This window comes from Watersipora subatra, chromosome 1, assembly GCF_963576615.1.
Source record: "Watersipora subatra chromosome 1, tzWatSuba1.1, whole genome shotgun sequence".
Classification (NCBI taxonomy): domain Eukaryota; kingdom Metazoa; phylum Bryozoa; class Gymnolaemata; order Cheilostomatida; family Watersiporidae; genus Watersipora; species Watersipora subatra.
The window spans coordinates 41,446,123-41,461,704 of NC_088708.1; the positions used below are offsets into that span (position 1 = coordinate 41,446,123).

General features: G+C 34.9%; 2 protein-coding genes across 3 annotated transcripts; one reads left to right on the forward strand and one right to left on the reverse strand.

Moving 5' to 3' along the window:
• Positions 1-97: 97 nt before the first annotated feature.
• Positions 98-8,610, reverse strand: LOC137385261 (transmembrane anterior posterior transformation protein 1 homolog). Of its 2 annotated transcripts, none has more exons than XM_068071698.1 (11): positions 8,233-8,610; positions 7,862-7,998; positions 6,533-6,657; positions 6,123-6,279; positions 4,360-4,489; positions 4,092-4,189; positions 3,186-3,336; positions 1,650-1,819; positions 899-1,044; positions 342-457; positions 98-232 (listed from the first exon to the last, which is right to left on the reverse strand). In XM_068071698.1, exons 1-11 carry the CDS (start codon positions 8,600-8,602, stop codon positions 132-134), a joined length of 1,701 nt encoding a protein of 566 aa, XP_067927799.1. In that variant the 5' UTR covers positions 8,603-8,610; the 3' UTR covers positions 98-131. The 2 variants fall into 2 exon arrangements, with proteins under 2 accessions (XP_067927799.1, XP_067927800.1); XM_068071699.1 differs by having other exon boundaries at positions 132-226.
• A 1,566-nt stretch (positions 8,611-10,176) lies between these two features.
• LOC137385294 (testis-expressed protein 36-like) lies at positions 10,177-12,551 on the forward strand. The gene is made up of 4 exons (XM_068071737.1): positions 10,177-10,329; positions 10,543-10,767; positions 11,092-11,264; positions 11,890-12,551. Exons 1-4 carry the CDS (start codon positions 10,279-10,281, stop codon positions 12,173-12,175), a joined length of 735 nt encoding a protein of 244 aa, XP_067927838.1. The 5' UTR covers positions 10,177-10,278; the 3' UTR covers positions 12,176-12,551.
• The last annotated feature ends 3,031 nt before the right edge of the window (positions 12,552-15,582 follow it).

The following is a 15,582-nucleotide window of genomic DNA, read 5'->3' on the forward strand; positions in this document are numbered from 1 at the left end:
AAAAGTGAAACCTCAACATGTGAGTTATGACAAGTCATTTCAATGTGACATATTTTATTAGCACCAGAACAATTAAAAAAGTTACACCTACTCATTATAATACTTATACGATATGATGTATGATGATATTCTCACGTGCCTGTCATTGGCGATGGCGCAGGATTATAAGCAGGCTTTTTGTGCCAGTGATAGTTATTCTCACACTTGAGCAGATCTTTGTCAATGCCTGTAGCTGTAAAATGTAACCGCTTTAAATATCGTACACAGCTTGACTTGTGACACAGAGCAGATATCTACATGTACATTTTGGTAACTCTGATGAAAGAAGGCAGAAAACTTACAACTCTTGTGTCGTTGTCTCTTGGAGAGTTTAGTTTGCTCATCCCTATAGTCATTGCAGTAGTCAACAGCCCAGCCATACACGAGGACTCCTATTACCAGCTTTGCACCGAACAGACTAAATCACAAGGGTTGGTATGTAAAGGTACCGTGACCTTTTGTGAGCCGACCTTATATGGCTATTGTTCATTCTTTGACTGATTCGCCTCGTTACTGAACATTTGCACAATAATAAATCAACTGTAAAGTTGTCTGCTGGCTAGAATCACAACAGCAAGGGCAGATAATACCAAATGAAGATATCGATAAGAGCAGTTCATACATTCATATCCTATCGTAGTATTTTATACATGTAAAACCATATCAACATTAAAATCACATCAACCGTGTTTTAATACTTAACGCGGTTATATGAGAACCATTTGTCCAAGTATAGCGGTGAAATTGAACAGTAGTTGAATCTGATCAACCAATAAACAAGCACTAGATTAATGGATACATTAAACTACAAGATCCCACAACTGCAAGAAACAAAAATAAATTTAGTGGTTGTGCTTACCAGAGGAATCCAAGGATTGTGTTAACCAGTGCTAAAGGAGAGTGGATCTTGAAGCACTGTGATACGATCTTAATCAGTAAGCATGCCAAAGGAAGAGGAATTAGACCGAGTCTCCGTGACACCTGGTCAGACACATCGGAAAAGGCCTACAGCGATAACAGCAATAACCATGGCAGTGGGTCTGCGTAACACAATGGTGGTGGTCTCAGTTAATAGCGTGGTAAAACTTTATAACAAGTTAACACTATTCACATTTATTCTGAGCGTTTTTTGATCAAAACAACATCAAAAAAGTAAAAATTCGTAGCACGGATTTAAAAATCATTGACTAAGGAAAACAAAGGATATCATATTGTGTAATCTGAGCCAATGTTGGTTCTAAATAACATTTTTAATGTTTAAACAAAAATAACATTAGTAAATGCATGTACTTGACACACAAACACCTGTATCTTTATGTACTTGACACACAAACACCTGTATCTTTATGTACTTGACACACAAGCACCTGTATCTTTATGTACTTGATACACAAACAACTGTATCTTTATGTACTTGACACACAAACACCTGTATCTTTATGTACTTGACACACAAACGCCTGTATCTTTATGTACTTGACACACAAACACCTGTATCTTTATGTACTTGACACACAAACACCTGTATCTTTATGAAAAAAGACCTCATTTCTCTATTTCTCTCAGTAATCTTGTGAAAAGAGAAATATATATATATTGATAATAATTACATTCTTCTTCCTGCTTGTGATGACATCATTAGCAAGAAGGACGGTGTATTCATGGTAGACCGCTGATGGTATGTTGTTGAATTTAGTTATGAAGGCGTGCTTAGTTGCATCAACCACAACCTCACTCAATGTAAAAACGAGGATGTCAGGTATTAGCTCTAGAAACTTCTCTATAAATAAAATTGTTAGTGTTTGGTCAATAGGAGACATACCGGTATACGATGTTACTATAAATGTTTCATCAAAGACTGGCCAATGCTATATCACATTACAGTTATATCTTGGGTTAATTTAATGTCTGGAGCTACATGTAGATGGAATTATAAAGTTACATATGACGTAAATTCCGGCCTACAAGTCAACCCGTTGTATAAGTCAGTGTCTAAAGTTTGGTTTAAAAATCCTAGTTTTGACATGTACCTGCCGCATAAGTCGACCCCCTTCTCTGGCTCAAATTGTTTGATTGCTAATAGTTCAGTCAGCATCAAAGGCAAGCAATGCGCAGGTGAAAAAATGGCATTTAAAAACGCCATCCGCACAACTGCCCATGTTTTTTTGTGATTTTGCACATAAGAACATGAGACGATGGTTATAGCGAAGACCACAAGGTACGAAAAATAAAACTTCAACATTGTATTGGCCCGCCTGCCATTAGAATGAAACTGTCACCTTTAATAATAAGTACGTTTCTAACAGAAAAGCCATGCCGCAAGAGAGATTTCTGTCAGGAATCGTGATACATGTATAAGAAAAGGACGATGGATAATAGTGAATGTGTAAAATGGATGACCAAAGTGTGAGCTTGTAGGCATATACTACAAAAAAAGCATTAAACTAAAAAAAAACAAGTTATTCCACAAGAGAATCCTAGCGATGAGAATTTAAATGGTGAAGAATGGGACTTAGAGTTTGGTCTCATGTTGAGTAGGATTACTAGTATTTTACTGTGTCATAAATAAATCCCTAAATGTATATCATTATATGCCATATCATGTAATTTTGATTTTCAATGGTTTTTTGAAGCTGAACTTTACTAGAATTCGTGTCGTGAAAAACGTGACCGCTGTAAGTCGAAGATGGATTTTTAAGCTTGCAATTTGAACTTGAATTTTGGTGTCAAATCTTTTTCTTTTACGCCAGAATTTACGGTAGGCTACCGGTAAACATGAATTTTCCCATGTAGGTGAAAAGGTTAAACTCCAGCTATTTCGTTATAGCTGAAGTATAGCTATAACGAATATTGCTACAGCTATTATTGTATAGCTATTGCGCCTAAAACAAAATAGCTATACAATAATAGTCTACTGTCACAATTATTACTTCATCATAACACTGACCATTTACAATAACCCAAACAGATCAGCAACATATTAGTAAATAAAATACATGTATACTAGTTTTAAGATTGAACTAAAATGGCAACAAGTGATATAACCATCACTCCAACACTAACTTGTATTCTGACTATGCTAATCTCTCCAAATATTAGGAAAAGGTATCAACACATATTTTCCTGCGAGTAAAATAAGCCAGTACCTATATCCCATGCAAAGTCAGTCATATTTCTGACGCATACAATGAAGATGAGGATCTGCATGTGGAACCGCTCCCTGACATCGCTGCACGACATCTGGAATAAGTTGGTCTTCTCAAACTTCTTGAAGACGCTTCCTTTTAGCTCGACAGCCTGGTGAGCAGCAAAGATCACATTCTGAGTTTTGATATACCGCACAGCAGAAGGATATTCATTATTAGTCCATATTTGCATTAAACATAGCCATAATGTTTACTATGCATCTCGACAGCCATTAATGATTGAATAGATTTCAGTTAATCTAAAATGTTAAGCAAAATTGAAATCAGAAGACATCAAACAATGTACATGTATGTGAATAGATACTTTCTTCTAGACCAATTATAGATAACTCTCTAGCAACAGTAAGACAAGACAAATAACAAAATCCTTTTAAGAAAATGCTTCTAGTGTCATTTGCTGGCATTTGTTGCGAAATTAATATTTTTAGACCTACTATCTTTGTGTGTAAGTTTAGAAATTTAAGAAGTTTATGTCTTATCATGCTTATGACTTAACAGAAGTTGTCTTATCATGCTTATGACTTAACAGAAGTTGTCTTATCATGCTTATGACTTAACAGAAGTTGTCTTATCATGCTTATGACTTAACAGAAGTAACCAACAGTACTTCGTAGTCGGATGTCAGTGTGTTAAACTGTCCAACTGTAACATGTTTTGTTGCAATGACCAAAAAGTTATAAAAATTTAAAATAAACATGGTATTGATTGTTACACACTATGAGATTCTAAGGCAAGCTAATAACTCTGATGAATAACCTCAAATGTTAAATAAAAGAGAAATATAATTGCAACCATTCAACTTCGACGAAATAAGGCAAACAGCTCCACGAGGTAGCAAGGACTTACATTATTTGATATGAGAATAGTGAGCAAGGCTTTCTGGTGAGAGTTAAAGGCAACATTGAGCGCCGACGCTTGAAGCAAGACTAGCATAGAGTGTAAAACTGGATTAGCAGTCAAGGTAACAGCCCCAAACACTGGCATAACAATACCGATATACTCAAGGGTTAACACCGCAACAGATCATAAAAAAGGGTACACAACTCCTGAATAATCTTTCTTTAAAAGATGTGATAAAATAAGGATGGGTGTTAGTTGTCCATGAAAAGGATACAGACATAGACAACTCCAGTGACAAGATGCAGGAGCAGTATACCATGACTTTGCCTCTTTGAATCAGCAACTGTCCACATGAGTGCATCTAGTATGTCCTGTCCAAACGAAGACAACAGCCTATCTCCAACCTGAACCATAGAAATACAGATATACGATGACTAGACTTCTATGGATGGCTATCAAGGTCTATTAATGTTATACATATGCATGTATATTCTTAGGTTACATACAAGTATAGAGGTATACACATAGAGGTATACACATAGAGGTATACACATAGAACATAATTATGCTGAATATTATATAGAACTGCATCATAAACAGGTAAAATATTGAGTAATTTAAAATGATATAATACTGTACGCAGGCAAGGGCTGATTATAAAAACAACAGTTTTACTAAAAATCTTCATCAGTAAGCTGTGGGAGTCCAGATCAAACATTAGCTTTGCTACTCACTCTTATATTTATTGTAACAATGGAACTAACAATTTATTTTTGGTTTTAACTTTAAAAAATGCTAATGCAACATAAATAAAAACTGTGTTGTGCAATATGAGTTGCATTTATCAGGCAATTAATTCCAATCTGACTGATCACCTCTGAATGATGACCAAACTTCGCATTTTCAATCCCAGATGATTATAAATAGAATTTAAATTAGTGTTTCTTCTTCTTTCGGCTTTCCTCCATTTAAAAGTCATCACCATAAATGGTATATCTTGGTACGGAATACATTATGACCATTTGCACATAAGATTTGGCACTGTATGCCCTTCTTAACGCCACCAATGGTCCTTCTGTGATTTGAACCATGAGCTACTTTTATACCAGCCAACTAACAAATGAACTACGGCTGCTCCAGAAACTTGTGCTTCTAGTAGACTATTACCGCAAGTCCTTATGCTCAAGCCGCGCGGCTTGTCGTAGGGCGCGGCTTCTGGTTCAAGGTCATAAACCGCGGCTAAAGACTAGTTTTTAAAACTTACGTGGGGCTCAGGGAGGCTTCTCGATAAATGCGGTCTCTGCTCAGTTCCGCGATATAACCATAGAATCACAGTCATGATACACTTTTATGTACAGGGTTTTGGCGACCTACTCGTTTATTTTCAAGGTCATGTTTATGGAATACTTCAGAATAAAGAAGAATTTATCGCTCATGTTTAACTCATCACAGTCATAGGCAATTAACACCTTTTCATTCCTGACCACCATCTTTCTATAATCGTGAAGCCCTCTAACAGCGCAATAAAAATCTAGCTGAGACATGGCAAATAAGTTAATGATGCAAGGGTTTAAGAATTTTAATTCGAACTCGGAAGTAAAAGAAAATTCTTTTCAAGTGGTCTGATGTAGTCTGGTTTCTTGTTCAAGAGGACGGGGGTATAGCGAAACCCGTCTTAACACTCTCGCTCCCGAAGGGGGTCAAGGATGACAAAACCTCAGTCATTAGCCGCGGTCTGTGGGCATACGCGGCTTGTTGGAGGATTATATTTTCTTTCGTGAGACATCTGTTTTTGAGCACAACCTGCGCGGCTTGAGCATGAGGATTTATGGTATACGCAAAGATGTGCATCATATCATGTTGTATATTATTACTATCCTAAGGTTGTAGGCTTCCTAGCGCGCACAGACTTAGCCTTTGTTCATTAAACCATGCTAAGCAGGCTACAGCGAACTCTCTTTATTTGATGATGTGTATATACACTGTCGGTACAGAGAAGGAAACAGAGAGGAAAAATGTATAATACTAGTTTTTCACCTCCAAAAGATTAAAGAGAATATAGAGCTTGATCGTGGCCTGCCCTCTGATCACGTGGTAGACCCTAGAAGCATCCACATAGTGCATTAGCAGACAAGCCATAGCTATTAGTATGCCTTTCACGATATCACATCTCTGTGAAGCGGACAAGTAGCAGCTGTAACATAAACCTCACTCTTTTCACAACTCCACTCAACCACCTTTATCAGCTTCTTGTGGTCTCATTCTAAACTATTGCTTGTGTCATAAAATGCATCCAGTCAACTAAATAACTAGAGATATAAACACACACTGTTTTCTATAGTGACTCTACTAGTTCTCTCCAACTAAACAATTCAAAACATAGTGCAAGTGTAGCAAAGACGAAAGCATAACAAGGAGAAAAAGGAGAAGCGGGTAGTGAGACTTACTAGGGCATGCAGAGTGTCCATGGACGAGAGATGAGTCTCAGTATCACAACCATCAACCTCAGCGGCAGAAATGTGAATATAAAGAGAAATGAGTCGACGCATTGGAGAAATCCATAGAGCATGAACTGGCAAATATAAAAAAAATCTAATGACAGCCAGGTAAAGATCATCTTTTTAACTGGCAACTATGGAAGCCAAACTACGGTGCTACATTCGAATGAGTTGTCAAACACAGAGAACCTGCTCTTCTTTGCCACTACTCATGGATTTCATTTTTACTAATTGACATAACACGTCATTTAAGTTTGCTATGTCGGATGGTTTTTATCAAGCAATCAGAACAGTAAACATCTATAAAACAAAAATAAACGACGTCTTAGAAAGAGTGGTAACAAAGGGTTGACAATATGTTAATTAAAACTTCCAATAGCATGTTAATAGTCTATCTTTATTCAGCTAAGAAATATTTAGTATCTAGATAAATAATGATATATTACACGCTTTGACAGCACAATCATAAAATGATAACATATTTCCTCAAATTGTCGCGTGAATTATTACCTGCTAGCAACACATTATCGCAGAAGTCGTCCGCTCAGAAAAAAAAATGGCGTCAACAATTCATTCGTTTGCGACAAAGAAACTGAATAAAATCCATACTTCAGTGTTTGCTAATGTAGCATCTCGGCTTTATAATGTACGTATATCCTTGCACAATTCTAGCATTCAAGTTTGGTTATAATTTTCAATGCTATCTATATGAATTCAAACAGTCCACTCCCATTTTGACAGCAGTTAATTCAAAACAAAACAACTTGTAGCCAAATTAATCCATAACAGCTAGTCATGAGGGAATTAATTTGCTCATGTTGGGTGCCGTAGCCTCTTCCTAAGCTTATGTTGCTATATTATTAATGATAAATATCTTTCACATACAACCTTTTTTCATTTTGAAATTTTAAAGGCAAGACAGTCATCGTAGGTGATCAAATCACAAAAGTGTCGGGCAAAATTACGAAACCAATTTTTATACAGACGTTTTGAGAAATCTGCCTTTAACCCATAAAAAACAACACTTTTATCTCAATATGTGCGTTGCAATGTTTTTTGGTGAAAAATGATAAAAATATTTTTCTTAGCATGTACTTGTATCTTACTATAATAAAAATATTAACAATCAATATTTAAAAGTGCAATATAACATATACATGAGAATTAAAAATACTTAAGCTTTTATGCTCAATCTAATCCTGAAATCTACCAACAAAGAAACACAAAAATTGCAGATATTGTAAAAAACAGGATGTGCATCAAATCACTCACAACTACCTTTTCACATTCCTTTGGGATTCGAAGAAACGCAGAGACTCGTTCTCTTTTCACATTGTACACAGCCTCATTTTCATCTGGCTCATAGCCACGAGACAGCTCTGACCAAAGGTAGCTTGCAAACCCACTTGGCTTCTCTGAAACCAAATCATCCACAATCAAACTGCTGTCAGAAAAACAAAGGGGTGTTAATTAAATGGCTGCTGAGAGTCTAATGGTAAATAAGTCTAAACGGCGCCAAAGCTTTGCCGTGCTATGATATCATGCACCAAGGTGCTTGACTGCGTCATAAATATCTAGCAAAAACTAGTCAATGCTTTAGGTTATCGAAAAATGAAAACTTTATTACAAGAGGAGACAACTACACCTACCCTCAATAGGGCTGTCAAGCGTCGCGTCTGCAGTACTAGGAATCGTGTCTGTAAAATCTAAATCTCTAGCTGTTGATTTCGCAGAAATATCAGCTTTAAAATCACCCGTGTGTTGATTAGAAGTGACAGAATCCCTGACAAGTGAGCCGGAAGATTTTAATGTAGATCTCTCAGAAGTTTCTCGAGATGAGTTATCAGAGCCATCACAAAATTGAGGCATACCGGTAACGAACGGTACATTGTCATTGGTGTAGTCTTTTCTCTGACGTAAAGACCTATGCAAGTCATCAGGTTCACCAACAGCTGTTAGTGTTGTTGTGTTATCTGAGGCTTCAACAACATATTCCGCCTGATTTGCCGACTCATCCATGCCTGGCTCCAGACTAAAGTTAAATCCCAGCAGAACTTTATTATTTTGATAGAAAACACATGCAAGTATGATTATTTGACTAGAACAATTTTGTTTCAATCCCCAAGCGTAGCTAGACCATTTCAGACCTCTTTGTAACAGCTCTTGTTATTCATAGAGTACATCTACGCACGATTACATGTATGAGTAACATAGCAGCAATGTGAGGTTAACAGTTAAAATGCAAATATAAATGGTTGCTTTTCATTCTACTAATTGGTACTTTCACTACTAAAATTGAACACGTTTAATGGATAGTTTTTGCGTGTGTACACATCTATAAACATTGTCTGCTGTCAAAGTTCAGAATACATGAGATGAACTCAATGATGCTAATAGCTTCTGACACACGCAGTTAGAATATGAGCAGAATATACATTACAGTGAAATTCCAATTACGCCATTATTCCATTCCAATTATTTCAAATTATTTATAATATATAAATAAAGATAATTACGCGATTGTGAGAATCAGCAATCTCAAAGGTTTAAGGGCCAATGTAAATGCTATAGATGTGCAATTAAGTAAAACAAACAGAGTCATGGCTTCTAAATGTGGAATTAAATTTACAATAAAATAGCAATGTGATTCAAAGTGAGATACTGCCAAGCTTTTAACAGAGGCATGCACACGTTGTGCTTTTGAAATAATTATTCATGTTAAGAGCAAAAAACCACAGTTATATTTTTTCTAGAAAGAAGCCTTTTTCTGATGCTTGTATTCCTTAGTTTGGTTTAATTGACATCTGTTAAATCTCAGCTTCCAGCGTATACAAGCAGCCTAATAGTAAATATTGGCGTAGGTAATCCAGGAAACTAAAAAGCTGCTCTGTTTACACAAGAACCACCATCAAGAATTCCTATGAAGCTGCTCATATAAAATGGAAGTTAAGATTTACTAGTTGTTAATTGAACAAACTTGAGAAATGCTCGAGTAAAACCAGACTCATTTGCAAGAATATCCAAAACGTTATTAGGTAACTTGGCTGAAACTTAAAACTTTAATACTTCTAATGTCTAAAAAAACTAAATATTTCAAAAAGTAAGTCAGGTCGATTTAACACCAAAATGCCTCTACTTTACCAGCATAGACAGCAAGGTTAAGTTCCCTAGAAATAAATAAGGTTTAAAGAAAATAGTAATTTTATCGATAATATGGAAAGGCTAGGTTAAATATTAAACATACTGAACTTTTGTAAAATAATGTATGTATTACTAATTAAAAAAGCTATTGCTTGTAACACAGCGCTAAGAGCTGGTAACAAAAACGTTTGCACATAATCACCAACTTCAGAGAGCACAATGTTCGAATCTTTTGCACTAAAGGAATTACATAGCTGTGGTTCCAGTTTGCTAATGCACTGTCGAGAGAGTGGTGTATAGCGTCGTCAATATTTTAATAGTCAAAGAGCTTGGGTTAGTGTTGCTAAGTAAAGGAAACTCCATGTCTAATGATTTCATTCTCATGGTATAAAACTATTGAATCATAAATATGCTTCCTATTCATAAAAAAGAGGCGGATATCACATCATCTTTTCTTATACACATTTTCAATGTTTAGCTAGAACAAGTTTGCAAAGCAACTTGGCTATTTTATTGTGTACCAATCGTTCAATTGAGCTAAAACTAATGTAAAAATGCCAAAAGGCCGAGGCAGCAACCCTTCGACTGAGAACGTGGGCAGCTGGGTAAGTTTATGTAATTGAGATATAATTTTATAATTGGTTTTGTTGTTATACATCTTATTTTAATACTACAATAAAAGTTTATACATAGTTTTAAATGCCTTTCTAACTTATTGAGTTTTTGTGTGCGCATGTTTTGCTAAGTTCGTTAGCGCTCATGAAAACTAAGCTCGCTTGTGTCTACGCTAACCTCAAATAATTACCATTTTGTTACAGTATTGTCACAATACCTGCAAAGACTATTTGAATGTTGGCTCTCGCTTGAGTTCAACAAGTACTGGATCGATGTTGGACACTAAAAAGGAATCTAAAAGATTGCAACCAGACTCTTCGTCCCACACATTTGATTATAAATCAAAAACATTATATGATCAAGAAAATCCTTTTTCTTACCATGACAACAAAAATGACATTCAACTCACAGGTGAATACTTTGGAAATGTAAGTGTTACACTTATCACCCTACTGTGTTTATGCTAATAAGCGCAAGTTTTGGGTTTCAGGTTGCGCAATCGAAACGTTAAACTGGGTTTTCTCATCAGCAAATTGAAAAAATATGCTATGTATACATTATTTATTAAATGATTAGTTTGTCAGCTACATTGTCAGACAATAATAAAAAGGATAATAACCTACTAACAATAATAGTTATCATTTAATGTAATAACAAAAAATAAATGTTTTAATGTTGTACTAGTACACATTGCGCTAAGGAATTTTCTATCAGCTGGTAGTTACAACTGACTTACTGACATGTTTGAATAGGGAAAGAATACAAGACATCTTGGAAGGAAGATTGCAGATGATAAAACCAATCAACACAGAAGTGAAATATCTAGCTTTCTAAAGCACCGTGGTAGAGAAGTCACAGACTCCTTTTTCCATAGTAACTACATGTTGTCTCATGAGGCCAAAGTGACAGAGCTTCCATCACACAAGTAAGTTCTTTCAGTAATAATTAAAAGTATAATATTTGACTGGTTACATCAACATTGGTAACAGAATCAGTATCTTTACAAAAATATCAACTCACATAAACTACATGTAAGTATTATTGTGTGAAGCAGCAAAAAGCTGCCATGTTTTATTCTTTTATGCTAAATTACGGATATGCTAACTTAATTTGCAATTATGTCAAAACTAGTTATAAAGAAAACTAAAGATACTATATTTTCAGATCAATATTCATCGTTATCTAGTACATCAAAATATGATTGACTCCTAAATATAGCAGTAGTCAAGAATAAAGCTAGTTTTCAGCATTCCAGTTTCTATGTACTGGCTGACAAGATTACTTGCACCAATAGGCTTATTGATTAGCTTATTGATTAGCTTAGCGTAATCTGTAACCCAATCTTATCAATATTTAGTTTTGTTGAAATTACAAAGTTTAATCAATGCTCTACAATTGCGTAAGCAGTCAAGCGCTTTGAATAAAGTTGAACAACAACAGTGCTTTGTTTTTGTCTTACTCAGATTTACTTTTGAAGTCATGCGGCATTACATTCATGTAACCCTCCAACAAGAACAAAACTCAGTTGAAATGACTCTATACATTTGTAGGCGATTCCCCAAGAGGTATGATCAGGCTTACTCTGGACCTACGGTAATCACTACCTTCACAGAGCCTTTGCCGGTCACTTCAATAGCTAGTCAAACTTTGGTGTCGTCGATAGAGCCACATGCAAAACACAATAGTTGGAAGTATACATATCATCGACATAAGAAATCTGACATATACCCAAAGGTATGGGGTGACAGGTGCTCTGTTCATCTGCCAGATAACAAGCCTCGGAAAAGACCCATGATTGTCAGCCAAATAAAAAGAGAATGCACAACGTGTGCATAAAGGCCTTATAAACGCTCAAATATATACCATTTCTGAAAAAGAAAAATAGAAAACCATTTACTGTAGTTGTGCTGCGGCGTCCCAGTATTCCATGAATTTGCTCAGCGTGGTTTAGTTTCATATTATTCTTTCAATCTTTTCACATATAGTTTTGCATTGATTGAATTAGCTGTGTTTTATACAGAAGCATAATGAGAAGAATGCAAATTATTTCTACTATTGATTTTTCATAGGCTTTACGAATGCTGAGATTGCTCAAACATAATAACTTCTATGGATTTGCTATTATTGTATTCTGAGCTGATGTTTATGTCTTCTATGTTGAGTCTATGTTCGTCTCGCAGTCAGGCAAGTTTATGGTTGCTATGGTTACACCAATAAACATACATGTAGATCTGTACAAAGCTTTTAGTTAAGCCAACACTTGGCTTCATTACAGATTATATGATAATATTTTAACAAATGCGTAAAAAATGTTTGCTAAGAGCAAACAAGAAATAAAAGCAAACTTTGCTTGACGGTATCCTTAATGGGAGTTTGATTTGAAACTTCCTAAAACAGCAAACGAAGCATAAATAGCATGCCAAAGCGCAGGTAATATGATTACACAAGAAATAGTTATTTTATTTTGTTACTTTTAAAAGGAAACATTTAAATACCAACTCTAGTAAATGCTTCAAGATGTATGAAGGAAATTATGAAAGCCAGATTTAAACCTGAAGTCTTTACAGCAGCACGGACAAGGAGAATTATCGATGGGCCATTATAATACAATGTTTGCTAGTCACCGAGCTCGGTAGTGCTAGTTTAGCGAATTTTATTTTATAGAGTCCATGATTTGTCATCGCATTCATATTAGCATGAGCTGTTGTTTTTCTTTTTAACAGTATTTATGACTTGTATGATAATCTTTCCAAGCCATGTCATAATATCCATGTTAATATTCATATTAATATGAATATTAACATGAATATTATTACATGTGAATATTCTTGTAAACATGACAACAGACATCAAGAAACATACAAGATGGTTAATCTTCAAACTCGGTGGAGAGTTAATGAAATAACAGAATATTAGAGGAAATAGCAACTTGGCAATGTAAAGTCAGGGTTTAAAGAAGATTTTACAGATCTTCTGCAATCTCATCAGCTTGTTTGCTTGTATCCGTTTACTTATATAGAGTGGATGTATGGTTTAAAAATATGCTTCCTACCATATGTCCAGGATTCGGAACATTCACTTTGAGATCTTAACTGTTCTCTGTACTGCACTGTCCAGCAACTGTATGATGTTTATCATCGCTGCTGCATGTGTACATACATGTTGGTACCTAAGGAGCACTGTAGAATTGCTGAAGACAATATTATATATTTATCATTCCCACTAAAAATAAATATTAAATAAAGTTATTGGAGTAAAAACAATCATAACGAAATTTAAGACTACCACTACAGAGATCACTTCGTCATGTTTCACCTGTAACTCATTGATTACATGCCTATAATGCTATATAATGTTATCTATAATATAACATATATATAATAGGCCTATATATTATGTATAATATATATTATATATATATGTTATATATAGGCCTAATATATATTATATATATGTTATACAATATGTGTTATATTAATATATATTATGTATGTTATATAATAATATATGTTATATAATATATGTTATATATATTATATATGTTATATAATGTTCAGAAAAATACCAACTAAACCAGCCCAGCATGGTGCACAACATTACCTTTGATAAAATGTACAAAATAAAAAATGAAACATCACAAAAATATTTAAGCCGCTAAAATATTCTTTAATTATCATTTTTAGCTAAAATTTTATTGAAATATAATAATTCTTTGTTGACGACTAATAAAGAGTTTTGATTTGTTATAACATTGTAGCATTCAGTACGTTAACTTATGCACTGTTATAGACAATGTATATAAGGTGACTTTTCTAGGGCAAAGTTAGCAAGAGAAGACATGGTATTGTTGGCAGTCTTATTCCCAATCTTTCAACAGAACATGGCTGAAATCGCATGCAATCAAATCCCTTCTTTTCAAATGATCCACTCGAGCAAAACATTGACAAAATTGTACTTTTAAAATATTTGAGTTAAAAAACAGTTACCAATATTTTACATCAGCAACAACACACAATAGATTTAATTTTCCCAGTAAAAGTTGTTGTTCTTCACTGTATAATCTGAATGATTTCATGCCTAACAAATCATGAAAACAAAAAATAAACCAAACACATAATTTATTATATGTATATACCAAATTGAATATTATTTCTGTCTCATAGAGATGACAACTCCAAATAAGTAGAAATAGATTCCGAAAAACTGATTAATGGTTTATCACAAAATAGTTTATTTATTTTTCTACCTTAATTTTAGAAGTTTTGGTCTTTACAAATTTGTTTTAGAAACAATTTTCAAAGGACTCTCAAAGATCCACACTCATGCTGCTAATGCAAGATAGCATGCCCAGCGCTCTGCCATCCAGCATCATCGCTACAAGTAATGGTGTACAGAAGTAGTTAACACTCTGCCATTAGAATTCTAAGATGAGACAAGCTAATCACGTGAGTATGGTGTCAATTATTGGTCATCTCTGATATTGAGCTAGCATTCTACTATCTGCAACTCCTCTAGAGCTAACTGCGTATTTGTCTGCTGGCGAGATGAGTTTCACTTATGAACTCTGAATGACTAGTTCTCCATACCCAATCCATTCGAGACAGGTCATTGCTCAGAAGCAAAAATGGCTAAATATAAATTGCGAACTCAACGTTATTACCATGTTTAGTAGAAAAGATTGTTGAATGAAATGTCATTGTTCATCCAAAAGTTACGATAATAGCTTATCACGAGGTTTCTTGGGTACACAGTCTACTTTGCATGTCTTGCTAATGTTTTACATAGAAACTAGATTCAGCTATTTAAATTAATTAGTTTAAAGATATTTAAAGTCTCCACCTTAGTGCTACTAGGCTATTAGAATGTAATATAAACCAAGGGTGCCAGCAGGTCTGACTATGTTCGCACTGCTTAGCCTTTGTTACCAAAAATTGTTGAACAGCAATGTTTTCATAACTAAGCTCAATACTAAAAGGTGCTCACATGGCTATTGCATGAGGCAAGTTTCATGGAATCCCTTAGGCTATGTTGAGGACGTGCCAAGCTCTGCTGCATGTTTATAAATGACTTTTGAGCTCATGTTATCAGCTGAAAATCTACACGGGCCCATCTGTGCTTTCCCATGCATCCCGTGCATCCTTCCCAATGCGAAATCCGCAATATTTATCAACTACACATTTCTCTCTCCTTCTCGCAGTCAATCGAGACGACTAAGACTGTCTATGGTTGTATTCTAAAGAGCT